General features: G+C 38.8%; 1 protein-coding gene across 1 annotated transcript in view; it reads left to right on the top strand.

Moving 5' to 3' along the window:
• The window catches only part of SDK1 (sidekick cell adhesion molecule 1), a 628,797-nt gene that overhangs the window by 220,333 nt on the left and 392,505 nt on the right, over window positions 1-15,959 (top strand). Inside the window, exon 3 of the mRNA XM_029911274.1 lies at window positions 11,352-11,511. Coding sequence (XP_029767134.1) covers window positions 11,352-11,511 — 160 coding nt within the window. The remainder of the gene's footprint in view (window positions 1-11,351; window positions 11,512-15,959) is intronic.

Genomic DNA, 15,959 nt, shown 5'->3' with positions numbered 1-15,959 from the left:
AGAAAGAGGGAATAAAAGATAGGTAAAATGGCTAATTGGGCAGTGTATTCCAGTTGTTGGTGAATCACTGGGGCATAGGAGGAACACGGACAGATTTTTCAGCAGATATCCAAACCATGAGGTATGATTGTTTTGATCCCATTTTGAATTCAGTTAGTTGTATGCCATGTCTTCTCTCCTGCAACTTTGGGAGGGTGCTGAGAAAGATAAATTAGAGCCTTAGAGCCAGACAACTATCATCTTAGTAGTGCCAATCAGTGTCTAAAGAGTTTGGACATTTTAGGAGGCCTGAATACCAAAGACTATATAATCCATCAGACAGGTCTGCTGTGCCTCGACTCTTTCTTGCATCCCAGCTGAAATCCACTTTTTCTATTAGCCCTTGAACATGAAAGGAACATGCTAAAGAGGCTGGGGAATCTATAAGAAAATCAAGAAGATTCCATTATCATCTTGGTAGTATACTGAATATAGTTTAGGGTGTACTTGATGCAGTGTGCTAAGAAACCCCTTTCAGCTACAAATCTGACAGCTTCACTGTTCTGTCTTTCCTGCTTGCAGGATTTTAAAAAGGCCTTTCCCTCTGTTTTCTGGTTTATCATCCTAGAGAGGAAAGCTTGGAGATGTTCTTGTGGGTCCCCATCTCCTTGCTTCTTAAACTGTGAATCTTTTTTTTCCCCCTCACACACCCACATGGATCTTCCTTGCCTCCCAAGAGCCTGATCAGAGCCCCAGTTCTCTGCCTTTATCCCTTCAAACTGTTTTATTTAAATCTCTCTTCCTCTGTCCTGAAGATTGGTTTCTTGGGGACCATTGCTTTATGTAGGTAAGTCTAGGACTTAGCAACACTCCCCTACAGTTTGTCAGTGGGATAAAGTAACCTGTGCTTATCTCAGTTTCCTTCCAGAAGTTTTTTATCCTCTTTCTGTCCATAGTTATGGCTTATTTCAGTCCATAATCCTTAAGCAATGAAAGAGAAGTTATGGCATAGTCTCAACATATATACGGCTTTACAGTTTTATTTAGACAGAGTGTATAACTTCGGGTGTTCTGAATCCCCTTTTGTTAACTTTGAAGGCTAGAGGGAGGGCCACAGAGTTTCTGTATGTGATAGCAAGGTGGACAAATTTTCCCTCCTACCCTGTGTAGTTCACACTGAGCCTTACTCTGTTTGAACTATTGCACCGTTCTGGGATGAGAGATCAAAGGTTACAATAAAGGAATTCAGGGTAGTTTATGTTCAGTTCCCTGCATCTACTCTCTAGAAATTAGATTTGATATTCCTGCACCTTTGGCTACACCCTCTGGTAGATGCATCTTCCATATTGTAACTACTCAGCCTTTCCAAAATCAGTAGTCTTTAGTTTGGGGCCCCAGCTGTCTTCTTTTAATTTGTTTATGTCCTCTTAGTACTTCAGTTGGAAAGGTTTCTTTCTATGAGATCAAGATAACTATAGCCTCGTCTACCTCTTCAGAAAGGGGCTAGGGATGTTAGGTGCCCAACTCCCTCTGAATTTCAATTTCAGTCAGATTTTGGCACCGAACTATCTTAAATTCCTTTGAAAATCCCAGCCAGCAGGTAAAGCTCCGGTCAGGTCAAGAAGCGCTGATTACCAGAACAAAGCATAGAAAAAGAAGCAAATAAGGTGACTGTATAAGGCTTTGGTGTGCAGGAAAAATATGCTTCTGGGCTATGCATGTATAAATGCTGCTTTTGCTTCTAAATTATACCCTGGCTTTTTGGTGATGAGGGGGGAAATTAATTAATTGGTTTTATACTGTTAAATTTTATGTATTTTATTAATGTGTACAACTTTGCTTGTGTAGCACTGTGAATAGAAGGGAGGGTTGAATGGAGTATACAAACACAGAAATACTCACTTGAGAAGCTGAACCAAACTTCAGTGCGGTGAAACTGAAATAGTGACTTAAAGAAACTTGCCCTGGGACTCCTTTACTTCTTTTGAGCTCTGCTGAACCTTGAGTTGCCCAGGTCCCTCTTTGGTTTGGGCTTTTCTGTCTGTCCAACAATTGAACTAATAAAGAGAGACTACCCTTGTCATGTTGAATTGTCCAGCTGTGTCCCCAGATTCTAACTAGCTTCTGCATCCTTCTTTTCTTCCTGGGTCAGCTTTTCTCATTCTGGCCGAACTTATACTTCCTAGAGTGGTTATTCTGGGTCTGCCATATGGGAGTCACAGTTAACTTCCCCCTAATAGTCCAATTTGAAATTTAAATGCCTCCCACTTTAACTGCCTCGATTTAACTCAGTTTAAAATATGCTTTGGGGGTATAAGTATCACTATACTCTATAAATGAACACCAATACTGAAAATATAGACTAGTTCTCCATGGCACTACACTTGGCTTCAAAGAAAACACAGTTATCAAGGCTTTTCTGCTAACTTTTCTTTGAGAAGCTTTGCTCGGTATTTTATTTTCATTTTTTCTTTTAGTGAATTTTTAGTGATCGCTGATTACATAATTGAATTTGACAAACTAATGGTGAATGCTTGATGAGAAAATCAGGAATAAAAGATTAGAGGATAAAATTACTTAAAGGGTTTAAGTAAATTTTCTGGAGAATCAGGATAATTTATATTGTGTGCTATATTCTTTTTTAAAACATTCCAGTAGATCTATCAGATTTTAGCTTCAAAGAAAATTGGATTGAATTCTGAAGACTACTTTCATACAATACTAGCTTGATTATAACATTTGAAATCTGAAAAAAACCTCTGGGTGGGCTGCATTAGCAGTGATGTTTTAATTCTTTGTGGATAAGGCGAGGTGCAAAGTTTTCGACAGCAGTTTTGCTCTGACTTTTAAATAAATTGTTTGTTTTTAGAAAGGGTAAATGCTTACATAAGAGTGAAGTAACGGGAGGATTTTTTACCAGCATAATGTCTGCTTCTTATTAACATGGATGTTGAAAGAAACCACTGAAAAACAGGAACAAATAGCTTATTAGGGCAACCGTTTATTTTGCTGATGTCCGTTTCATTGGAGATTAATCTCACTGCATGGCTCAATAGTCTCACAAGGAAACAATAGGACTAATGGTTTTATTCCATTTCTTTACACATCTGTGGTTAGCTTGGTTAAACAAAATCTGCCACTTTATTTACGTAGCAAAACTCCATGAGCATGGATATATGTACTTGAATGCTTTTTATTATTAGATTGAAGTCTTAAAATTTATATACAGTAGAACCTCAGAGTTATATACAGTAGAACCTCAGAGTTACGAATACCTCGGGAATGGAGGCTGTTCATAACTCTGAAATGTTTGGAACTCTGAACAAAACGTTATGGTTGTTCTTTCAAAAGTTTACAGCTGAACATTGACCTAACACAGCTTTGACACTTTACTATGAAGAAGAAAAATGCTTCTTTCCTTTTTTTTTAAAGTACTTTACCTTTAACACAACGCCTTACTGCATTTCCTTTTTTTTTTTTTTTTTTTTGTTTCTTTTTGTTTTTTTCCTTTTTCAAATGAAGTGTGTTGTTGACCGGTCAGTTCATAACTCTTGAGGTTCTACTGTTTTCTTTTTCTTATTATTGATTCTCTGTACTTACAGCTTTCAATACATTTTCAGAAAAGTTAGAGATATTGGAAAGAAAAAACCCAGCAAGGATGATAACATCATAGAATGTACTATACCATTATTTTAGTAATGGCTATGTAGATGGATTTAATTTATGATAATTATAAAGCAAAATACCTGAAAGTGTGCTATGACTTATTCTGCTAAAGTATTGAAATCTTTCTGCTGTTAAAACTTGGAGAAGTTTCTTTGCAATAATCTGTGGATTTCATAATTTTTGCTGTTTTACTGTTGTACCCAAAACTATCGGCAAATGAAGTTTGGGTGACTATTTACCAAAACAAGAAGAGATCCATAATTTTCATATTGATTGACTGATCAGAGCGATAACAAATAGTGCATTAGGCCTTTTCCCTCAAAAACTGTACAGATATAACTTTCAGTCCTTCAGTAGTAAATCCATGCAGTGTGCTGGAAAATGAAAATGTTTGAGTTTGATATAAAATAAGTTTTTGAAAGGAAGATTAGCAGTTTTAACCAAAAGGTTAGTCGCCCTGGGAAATTCAGCTGTCTAAAAACCAGAGTGCGATTAATAAAGGTCCCACTCAGGCTGATTGCTTCATTCATGCTGAGATTTCTAATCCTTCCTCAGCTGGACTCTAACCTGATTGATAGCGCTTATTATGATGGCTTAATAAATTTTATTGTCACTTTACAAGAACATTTTAGAGAATTTGTGTTCTAGTGGCACCCCTTGTTTATGGTACAATTGATTCTTCTGGTATCTGGGGGTGGATTATTATTTCTTTTTTTAAAAAAGGAAAGGAAAATAAAAGAAAAGGGCAGGTTATGAAATAGATTACAGTCATTAGGTCTCTCAGCTCAACTAGTTTATAAAAAATTTGGGGGGGACCATTCTTTGATGTCCTGTTGTCAGTTTCACAATTAAGATACAAAAAGTATTCAAGTTAATGTGATAAAGTAGATAATGCAAGACATTTACTTTATTAGTTCCTTTATGTAGATTATATATTTAAATTCTTTAAATTTAAAACAGTGGTTCTCAAACTTTTGTACTGGTGACCCCTTTCACATGGGAAGCCTCTGAGTGCGACCTCCTCTTATAAATTAAAAACACTACAAAAATTTAATACCATTATAAATGCTGGAGGCAAAATGGGGTTTGGGGTGAAGGCTGACAGCTCGTGACCCCCCATGTAATAACCTCGTAACCCCCTGAGGGGTCCCGACCCCCAGTTTGAGAACCCCTGATTTAAAAATATAATTACATTGATAAATTATTGCTAAATCATTGGCAAAATAGAAGCATATATAGAAGAAAAATATAAGATCTAAATTTAATGTACTGTAATTAAAACATCTAAACATCTAGGGTAAACATTGCCATTAAAAATATAACTACAACAACAACAAAAACCCCATGCACTGCTAGAATATAATGTTTCATTGATTCTTAAGAACAGTATTGCCACAAATTGGTAACATACTCACAACCAAGATGTCTATTTACAGAAAAAAAGTGGGGTGGAAGAATGAATAACATCTGAGTTACTGGGTTTTTGTTTTTTTTTAAGAATTCATATCTGAAAGCATAGAATAAGATACACTAGCATCATTGTACAACCCAGTCAAGATATCAAATATTATTATTTTTATAGATATCAAATCAAAATATTATTATTTTTCATTTTAAACAGTCAAAAACATAATAAATACATATTTTTGTCTAGAACAATAACACAGAATTTGGTTGGAAAAAGTACTGAAAGTTTTTAAAATGTAAGGAAACAAAACTTTATAAAATGTAACTGAATTCAAAAATCATCTGGTGTAATTGAGTAGACATTATGAGGCCCAGATAGATATAATTTTCCTCCTTAATAATTTGGAATATCCATGCGCTTCTCCATAATTCTCTCTCACACCATTAATGGACATAAAATCACAATAAAAGTTCTATATTCAAACAGAAGAATTGGGTATGGCAGTGGAGTGAATAGAGCTTATTTTTAATAGGGATTATTAAGTATTAAAAATGATGAGAAGGAATCATTCAGAATGTGATATTAATTCTAAAAATGTAATTTATATATCTAATTCTATGAGTTTTTTGGTAATACTAACATATGAAAGCTACATACCTTGGTATTGTTTTCCAGGAGCTCAGCTTTTATGATATAGAGAAAAGTTATAGAGTAATAGAAATGGGATGAAATTTAATAGTGCAAAGTGCAAGGTCATGCATTTTGGAGCTAACAAAGAGTTTTTGTTTTAAGCTGGGGCTGTATCAGTTGGAAACACAGAGGAGGAGTGTGTATTGGCTGATCTCAGGATGACTATGAACTGCCAATGTCATATGACTGAAAGGCTACTACAGTCCTAGGAAGCATCAGGCGAGGTATTTCCAGCAGCGATTGGGAAGTGTTAGTACCATTATACAAGTCACTGGTGAGGCCTCACCTGGAATAGTGTGTGCAATTCTAGTCTCCCATGTTTAAGAAAGACGAATTCAAACTGGAACAGGTGCAGAGAAGGGCTACCAGGAGGATCAGAAGAAAGGAAAACCTATCTTATGAGAGGAGACTCAAGGAGCTTGGCTTGTTTAACCTAACCAAAAGAAGGCTGAGGGGAGATATGATAACTCTCCATAAATGTATCAGATTGATAAATACCAGGGAGAGAGAGGAGTTATTTAAGTTGAGCGCCAGTGTGGATACAAGAACAAATGAATATAAATTGGTCATCAACAAGTGTAGGCTTGAAATTAGGTGATGGTTTCTAATCATCAAAGGAATGAAGGTCTGGAACAGCTTTCCAAGGGCATTGAGAGTAAAAAATCTAACTGGTTTCAAGACTGAGGCTGATAAATTTATAGAGAGGGATTGTCTGATGAGACTGCCTACAATGGAACGTGACCCATCTGTGACTGCTAATAGCTAATATCTGTTACGGGTTCCCCCCGAGGTGCCACTTGGCACTGGGGTACCACTGAGCCCACCTGACCCACCAGCCTGGGCTCCCTTTCACACTGTGGTGCTGTGATAAGTTGCAAACTGTCCAAGCTTGCTCCTTCACCAGCATACACACAGATAGGGACACACCAAGCTGCAGCTTCACACACACGTGCTGAGATCAGCTCCGCATGGGAAGGCTCAGCTAAAGCACCTCCCAGTTGCTAAGGCACACACTCCCCTTCGGAGTGTAAACCCAAAATTATACCATCTTGTGCTGCACAAAGAACTGTACAGGGTAAGATCATGAAATTCACTCCCTCCTTCAGTGTGGGGAGAGAGACGCAACAGCTTTCTGCCCCAAGTATGATTTCCACACTGGTTTTAGACAAAACAAAAACAAATCTATTAACTACAAAAGACAGATTTTAAATGATTATAAGGGATAGAAAACAGATCAAAGCAGATTACCGTAGTAAATAAACAAAACTGCAAACTGAGTTTAACACATTAGACAGGTAGGATATAAATTAGGAAATTCTCACATTGGGTGATAAATAGGCTGGCAGATTCTTAAGGCACAAGTTGCCTTGGCTTTCCCAGGTTTTCATACACAGGCTAAAAATCCCTCTTGCCTGGGACCATCACTTCCCACAGTTCAGTCCTTGCCCCTCTGGTGTTTCCAGGTGTGTTGTTGTAGGAAGAGTGAGGTGCCATCATGATGTCATTGTTCCCCTTTTATATCTTCTTCCCACTTGCTGGAAAGCTCTTTTGCTGTGACCTGGGTCAAACGGTTCCCATTGTGTAGTGCTATCTCTGAGAGGTTTCTATTGTACACAGTTCCTGGGGTAATCCTTGTGTTTGTGTGCATTTCCCCAATAAGCCACTAACATTGTTTGGTCTTTTTACTGTTATACTTGAAAGGCTGCTTGTGGGTGTTTTCCACCTCACAACATGTTTCTGTAACACATACATAGCCAAATGTCATTACTTCGCATACAATGGTAGCACATACAATCCAACAAGATATTAATGTCTAGCAGATCAAGACTTTTAGAATGATACCTCACAAGGCATACTTTGTACAAAACATATCCTAATTACATGACAGTGCGTGGGTGAGGTTCTGTGACCTGCAATGTGCAGGAGGTCAGACTAGATGATCACGATGGTCCCTTCTGGCCTTAAAACGTCTGAGTTATTTTTAATAATATCACCACATCATATCTTTAAGCTACTATAGTACCTTTTGAAGTTCTGCAGTACTGTGTTGTATCAACACATTCTATTTTTTTAAAATCAAAATCAAGAACACTTGAATTACAGACATTAATCTAGGATTCCTTTGAATCAAAATATATTTGCAAAGCCTGAATACCAGTACATACAGTATCCAGAATATCTTAATGATTTAGATGCAATGCTGATGGTCTAGTTTGAAACATTACTTTAGGACGAAGGAAGCACATTGCAGAGTTAGAGATTTTTTTAGAGAGTGCCTTGCTAGCACCTACCTCTCAAAGGAGCTCTAGCATGAGCATCTCCACTGATTTCACCAGCAGCTGTATGTTGGGTTCCTTTCAGGTCTTTTTTTTTTTTTTTTCTTGAGTACACAGGTGAAATTGCTTTCACACCTGATTAAACCTCTATCTCTTCATATTTTTTGTACTGAAACTCTGTGATCTGGAAAGCAACATATTTGTATTTATGCACTATTACACCAATGGGAGCTGAATTTTGTAGACTTTCTTGTTGAATAACTTGGTCTAATTTAATTGGAATTTGACTAGTGCATAAAACCAGCGTTGACTTATATTCTACTGATTTTTCACATTAAAATTTTGTGATCTGGAAAGCAATATTGCTATAGTTTAACATTGATAGGAACCTAATTTTATGGAATTTTTAACTGAATAATCTGACAGACAAAAAAGCGGTTTTGACTCAGTTCCGTATTGACTTTTTTTCCCTCTAAAGCTCTATATGGACAGTAAAATGTATTCTATTAATGGGGCTCATTTTGTATTCAATATCAAGTCCACATTTTGTGTAACGTGGTAAAGGTAAAGTTCGTCTTAGTTTTCTATGTTAGAACCATCCTATATGATCAACGGAAATTCTTTTATAGTCTTAGGTTTTTAAGTAGCTTATATTTTTTAATTTGGCCTCACAACATCCATGTGGGTAAGGGAAGCATTATTAACCCCAAATTACAGATGGAAAATAAGATACAAAGAATGAATTATCCTGGATTTCAGACAGGGAGATTAAGGCAGTTTTTCACCTGGTGTAAATTGTCATAGTTCCGGGAACTTGAGTGGTGCGACGACAGTTTAAACTAACTGAGGCTCTGCCCCTAAGTGACTTGGCCAAGGTTACATAGGAAGTCTATAAAACAACTAGGAAGAGAGTCCAGATTCCATGCACAAATAGGCCTTGCATGTTTACTAAACCGGCTCAGTACCATTAACGGGGTATTTTGTCAGGGTAATTCAAATAAAAAGACATATCCAGATTAAGAAAATCTGAACATTCAACTTTCTTTTTATCTGTCTTTTCAAAATGGTCTATTAGTAGTGGTAATGTCTAGTTTCAGGTAGTTTGGTTATTGATGATAGTTTGAACTAACTTGACTGTATCCGGGATTAGATAACATAGGGTACGTCTATAGACTCATAGACTCATAGACTTTAAGGTCAGAAGGGACCATTATGATCATCTAGTCTGACCTCCCGCATGATGCAGGCCACAAAAGTTGACCCACCCACTCCTGGAATAATTCTCTCCCTTGACTCAGCTGTTGAAGTCCCCAAATCATGATTTAAAGACTTCAAGTCGCAGAGAATCCTCCAGCAAGCGACCCTTGCCCCATGCTGCGGAGGAAGGCGAAAAACCTCCAGGGCCTCTGCCAATCTACCCTGGAGGAAAATTCCTTCCCGACCCCAAATATGGCGATCAGCAGAACCCTGAGCATGCGGGCAAGATTCTCCAGCCAGACCCACATTGACCATTGATACTAATTACCAGCGATGGCATGTTATTGACTTATTGACTAAAATCATGTTATCCCATCAAACCATCCCCTCCATAAACTTATCAAGCTTAATCTTAAAGCCAGAGAGGTCTTTCGCCCCCACCGTTTCCCTCGGAAGGCTGTTCCAGAACTTCACCCCTCTGACGGTTAGAAACCGTCGTCTAATTTCAAGCCTAAACTTCCCGACGGCCAGTTTATATCCATTTGTTCTCGTGTCCACATTAGTACTAAGCTGAAATAATTCCTCTCCCTCCCTGGTATTTATCCCTCTGATATATTTAAAGAGAGTAATCATATCCCCCCCTCAGCCTCCTTTTGGTTAGGGTAAACAAACCGAGCTCCTCGAGTCTCCTTTCATACGACAGGTTTTCCATTCCTCGGATCATCCTAGTGGCCCTTCTCTGTACCTGTTCCAGTTTGAGTTCATCCTTTTTAAACATGGGAGACCAGAACTGCACACAGTACTCCAAATGAGGTCTCACCAGTGCCTTGTATAACGGAAGCAGCACTTCCTTATCCCTACTAGAAATACCTCGCCTAATGCATCCCAAGACCGCATTAGCTTTTTTTACGGCCACGTCACATTGCCGACTCATAGTCATCCTGCGATCAACCAGAACTCCGAGGTCCTTCTCCTCCTCCGTTACTTCCAACCGATGCGTCCCCAGCTTATAACTAAAATTACTTACTTCCTGGTCTGGATGTAAGCGATCGATCTTCTGGTATCGATCCCGGAAGTGCTTGCCGTCGACGCCGGTACTCCAGCTCAGCGAGAGGAGTACGCGGCATCGACGGGGGAGCCTGCCTGCCGCGTCTGAACCTGCGGTAAGTTCGAACTAAGGTACTTCGAATTCAGCTACGTTATTAACGTAGCTGAATTTGCGTACCTTAGTTCGAAGTGGGGAGTTAGTGTGGACCAGGCCATAGGCCAGATCCTGCTCTCGTGAATGTCAGTGGGTGTTTGTTTGGGCTCAGAATGTTTCATAATCCTATTGGATATTTGCTTCCAGGTGAAAGAGGAGCATCTTTTATGTTTGAATTAACAACCCCTAATTTCATCTAATGGAGTATTGTTAGCAATTGTGATCCACAGAAGAATAAGAGTTTGCATGCTACATCTATCTGACCCTTGAACGTTATTAAAACACCCTAATTCAAAACCTGTGATTGGTCACAGAAAATATAATTTAAGATACTATAGTTAGAGACAATATTGAAAGACACATTAATCTTGTTATTTTGTAAGATGTTTTGTTCTAAGCTGATCTTTTGTCAAAATTCTTCATTTGCCCTGAGACTTGTCCTGCTGTGATGATCACTTCCATTCAACCTTCGTTTTCTGATTTTTTTTTCAAAAGGGATTTTTAAAGTTTTGCGAGTGGATTTAGTGTTAATGAAAGTAAGAAACTAATAGCAATGGCTCCTACCAGACACATTAAACACAGATGTAGGCACTGTGTAGATTTCTGTTGTAAACCTCTGATGAGCAGAGGCTCAACAATATGTTCCAGGTTGTCCAGTGCTTTTGCCATGTAAATAAACACCTATGAGGAGGAGCCTAGGCTGAGGATTCCAAACTTGTTTTTAACTTGTGAACCAAGTGGCATTTTAACCAGTAGCGTGTTTCTAGCTACAGAAGGTTGGTGCTTAGGAGGTTGATACTTAAGTACTGGACAGCCTAGACCCCTATTTTATTAAATAATTTAGGAGGAAATTGGCTAAATATGGCTGGCCTAAAATCAAGGATGATATTCATTTTCATAGTCATGAAAATATTTTTTCTCTTGTATGTTTCAGATGACGTTGCACCATACTTCAAGACTGAGCCTGGTTTGCCCCAGATCCATCTAGAGGGGAACCGTCTTGTACTCACGTGCCTTGCGGAAGGCAGCTGGCCCTTGGAATTTAAGTGGTTACACAATGACACTGAAATCACTGCCTACTCCACTGAATATAAGTAAATGGACTTTTTTTAAATATCGTTTTAATTGCAATAATTTTTTGTGATTGTGCTTAGAAGAGATTTGCTATTAGTCACAATATCACAGTGTGGTAATGATGACAGGCAGTGCAATGCATCATGAAGAAAATTGGAACAATGACACTATATAAATAAAATGTGATCTTATGTACACTAAATTGAGTGGAACTTTGAAAGTGTCTTGCTGTTTTGCTAAAAGAATGCTTATAACTTGCTACAAATCAGGCCCTAAAATGGGAATGCAGTAGAAGGGAAATGCTTACAATATCATCTTCAAGGATTTCTTAAATGATGCCTATATAAGTGTACTCACCTTTGAAAATAGGAATTTTCCTGGTACAATAGTGTCTTCTAAAACAACAAAAAACTCTGTTTTAAATTAAACAAAAGGCTTTTCATTTCACTCTCCATTTTTACTTCACTCTAGCTGCTACTCTAGTACCTTGCTTCTCCATTTTGGAGACCAAGGGCAGGTCTTCACTACAGGGGGGAGTCGATTTAAAATACGCAAATTGAGCTACGCAAATAGCGTAGCTGAATTCGGCGTATCGGAGCCGACTTACCCCGCTGTGAGGACGGTGGCAAAATCGACCTCCGCGGCTCCCCATCGACGGCGCTTACTCCTACCTCCGCTGGTGGAGTAAGCGCGTCGATTCGGGGATCGATTGTCGCGTCCCGACGAGACGCGATAATTCGATCCCCGAGAGATCGATTTCTACCCGCCGATTCAGGCAGGTAGTGTAGACCTAGCCCAAGTATGGTGGGTTGAAAGCAGAGCCTATTTTACACAGTATATGTTATATTGACTTAGCTACATTCCCCTGATAGAGAACTGAGTTCGGAGGAGCTATTGTCCTGGCCAAGCAGGAAGAAAAACAAGATGCAAGGAATGCAGTTTTAATTTGGCCTCAACGACCTAGCAAGAAATTGTATAGTGCAGGTCATCATTCCTTCCTTAATCATTTCCATGTGTTTGGGGAGTGCTGCCATCCGCCCTCTTCCCTCCTATTCTAGCCCCAACTCATTGCTGGGACCCCACAGCCTTCCCCTCATATGAGGATTTAAAGGGGCTTGTGAAAGGAGGTTGTCTCCCCAATTTATTAGATGTTAGAAGTTCCAGCTCCCTTTCCTCAGCTTCCCTGGGGGATGACTTCCCATCAGTCCAACTCCCTGGTTTATCAGGGAGCTATTCTTCCTTATGGAACAAGTATCTGCACTGGACACCTCCCATCTGCTAGGTTGCGACAACCCAACCAGGCCCCTGACCTGCTGTGGGGAAGGAGCAGGGGAAGCCCACTCAGCCCTGGAAAAGCTAGTGAAGGAAAATTCCTTTCCAGCTCTGAAACAAATAACTAGTGCAATGCCTACAGCAGATGATAAAACCTGTTTATTTTCTGCTTACATGGGAGGGAGAGCTCGGTGGTTTGAGCATTGGCCTGCTAAACCCAGGGTTGTGAGTTCAATCCTTGAGGGGGCCATTTATAGTGGGGCAAAAATCTGTCTGGGGATTGCTCCTGCTTTGAGCAGGGGGTTGGACTAGATGACCTCCTGAGGTCCCTTCCAACCCTCATATTCTAAGATGGGTACTGCTGCTTCAGGGTGAAAGATGACTCTGTCTGCAGGGAATGGAGTAGAAATACCCCTCCCTCAGATGCACATAGGCCAATGGCCCACCTGAGCTCATTTCAGTCAGTTCCTGACTCAGGTGATGCTCTCCAATCCTCCCTTCTATAGCCCAAAAGGGGGGGATCCCTTAAAGTAGCCAAGACTCTTCTTCTCACTGGCCAGACAAAGCCCCCACTGCATTCAAAGTTATAGAAAGTGCAGAATGAAGCCCTTAGTATAAAATCACCACTCTTTTTGTTTCTGCTTCTATGAATGTGAAGCTTAATTTTTGAAATTAAAAAAAAGCTGCATCCTTATATTTACATACTCAAGGTAAACAAAAATGGTTCATAGCATTGTATGTGGAAATAATACCAGTGCATACATTCTGATAACTATCTATTTTAGAGTTTTATACCACTGCCCGTCTCCATAATGTGTGAATGCCTTCCATGTGACATCAATAGCTAAGTCCCTGGACTTCAGGGCGTATCTGGCACTTCCCTCTTCTTGGGCTCAGATATTTATAACTGTTTGTTTATATATTCACTTTGATATCACTGCTTCTATCAAAATTGCTTCTTAAAAATTCCTGCTCACCTCAATAATAACTGTTCTTGTAACTCAGTTGCATAAACAGACTAGCCCATAATTCATTTTTGTAGATTTTTGAAAAATTATAATTTACTAATATTCAGCATAATTTTTCATATTCTCTGCACCTCCAATAACAGCAGGAACAACAAACTTTTAAAATGTTGAACATTTACATTGGGGAGGAGGAGGAGGTGACATTTCGGCACCTGCACCATAAAAATGCACAAACACGTGCACCATTTTTAAACAGTATCCACAATTGTAAGAATTAATCTGATAATACATCCAATCAAAATTCACCCTACAGCAGTTTCCACGGTAACGAACACATAGTTATTAGAATATAAGACTGCACATGTTGAAAGAAAGCCAAACAAAAAATATGGGTAGCATTTCTTCTTTTTATTCAAAAAAAAAAAAAAGATTTTGTATTTTTGTAATTTTATTCAAATTGGTAAAATAGTAATACAGTGCAAACTGATAAACTCTATGACACCAAGCTTCATGCTGGCCACTTGAATACTTTACGTGACATATATATTTTCCTAGATTTGGGTTTTTGAAATTGGGTTTCACATCATTTAGAATAAATTAAATGCAATTAATAAAATGAAGTTTGCTAATCTAAAAGTTGTCACTTTCACCTATTTCCATTTCTCTACTCCCTCCTTTTACTCTTTCTTCATAAAATCATAGAAAGTAGAAATGAGGGAGCCCTATTAAGTCTTGTTGATCCTTTAGCAAAACAGGATTGTTACCTATCGAGTATGCCTCCATCTTTCTTGGATTATTTTTTGGATTTTATCTCCATGTCATTATTGTTTTTCTGTTTCCTTTGCACCTTGCAAAGCAAGGAATTTTAGAACATACAGTCCCCACACTTATGTAGGCCACACCTCTTTTGCAAACATGTAGTGGAGCAGAAATGTGCATTACAGGGCTCTGCTGGCCACATTGTGGCCACCTTTGCAGTATATCGAGTTGCTGGCAGTGGAGTATTATTTTAGAAGACAGTTGCCACCAGAGTAGACATATAGAAGGAAGTGCTACCGTTTTCTATTAATCAGATAAGTGACAGTAACTCACAAGGGAACATTTTCTCATCATCTCTCCTTCACCTCTACTCTCAGGAGTATGTTTCTTAGTTCACAACACTGGTTGTTTTTCTACCTCTTAAGATAGTTGTTCACTATGGAATGGGTCCATTTTAATTCCATTTATACTTTCAACTTTGTTTGAAGGGCTGCAGTGCTTTGGGGCTGTTTGTGGCAAGACTGGAACAACCATTTCATCACAAAGCATTCAACACACACACAAACTGCTGCAGCTGCACCACTTGCAGTAGTAGAACACTGTAAATCTAAATACTGAAGTTAGATCACTTTGCTCTGCTTCCTGCACTGGATAGTTTCTTTGCAGTATCTCATGCCTGCATCACAGCTTCTCTTCTTTCAGACAGTAAAGATCCAGCCAAATTACATACCAGCAGACTGTACATATTTATGGAATAAAGCCTGTTCCCTCTACTGAAGAATATAATAACCTAAGTATTAAGTTTTCCTACATTATCTACTTTATTGACACGAAAAGGGGTTAGTGCTATCCCATATGCCTATGTTTTGGACCCTTCCAATTTCTCCTCCACCATCACTCAAAAATTCAGTGGATCTGAGGTCCTTGGAAGAAAGAGGTATTCTTGGCTTAAGTCTTATCTACTTCTTTTGGGACTAGCTCTGTTAACGTCTTCATCCAGATTTATTCTTGTCTAGTATAGAAAGACAAATCTAAATTTCCTTACTATGTATAAACTTAGATAGACTTATAATTTCTTCTGAGTAAGCCCAGGAAAGGGTTTCTTTCTATAACTTTCATTTTTACCCCCAAGGGATCTTACTGTGGAGGAAAGAAGCTTGCTTTTTCCCAAAACCAGTGGTTCTGTACTGCATAGAACATGTGGGGTTGGGTAATAATTTTTGGGGAATAATTAACAGAATTCCCTGTATCCTCTCTCAATATAGTAAATGCCAGTAATCTGCCTTCTACCCCAAAGAAAGGAATGCTTATGGAGACATTCGGTGTCTCTGCTTCCAAATCGACTCTTGCACTTCCCCTAAACATTAAGGGATTCTACTTTATGTGGGACCACTTACGGTTGAACAGTTTTGTGAATGCCAGCTATTCAGATATGTCAAAACATGCTGAACACACTCCATGGTATGTGT

This window comes from Terrapene carolina, unplaced genomic scaffold, assembly GCF_002925995.2.
Source record: "Terrapene carolina triunguis isolate 2854851 unplaced genomic scaffold, T_m_triunguis-2.0 Scaffold93, whole genome shotgun sequence".
NCBI lineage: Eukaryota > Metazoa > Chordata > Testudines > Emydidae > Terrapene > Terrapene triunguis.
This window is presented reverse-complemented; position numbering and strand designations above follow the sequence as displayed.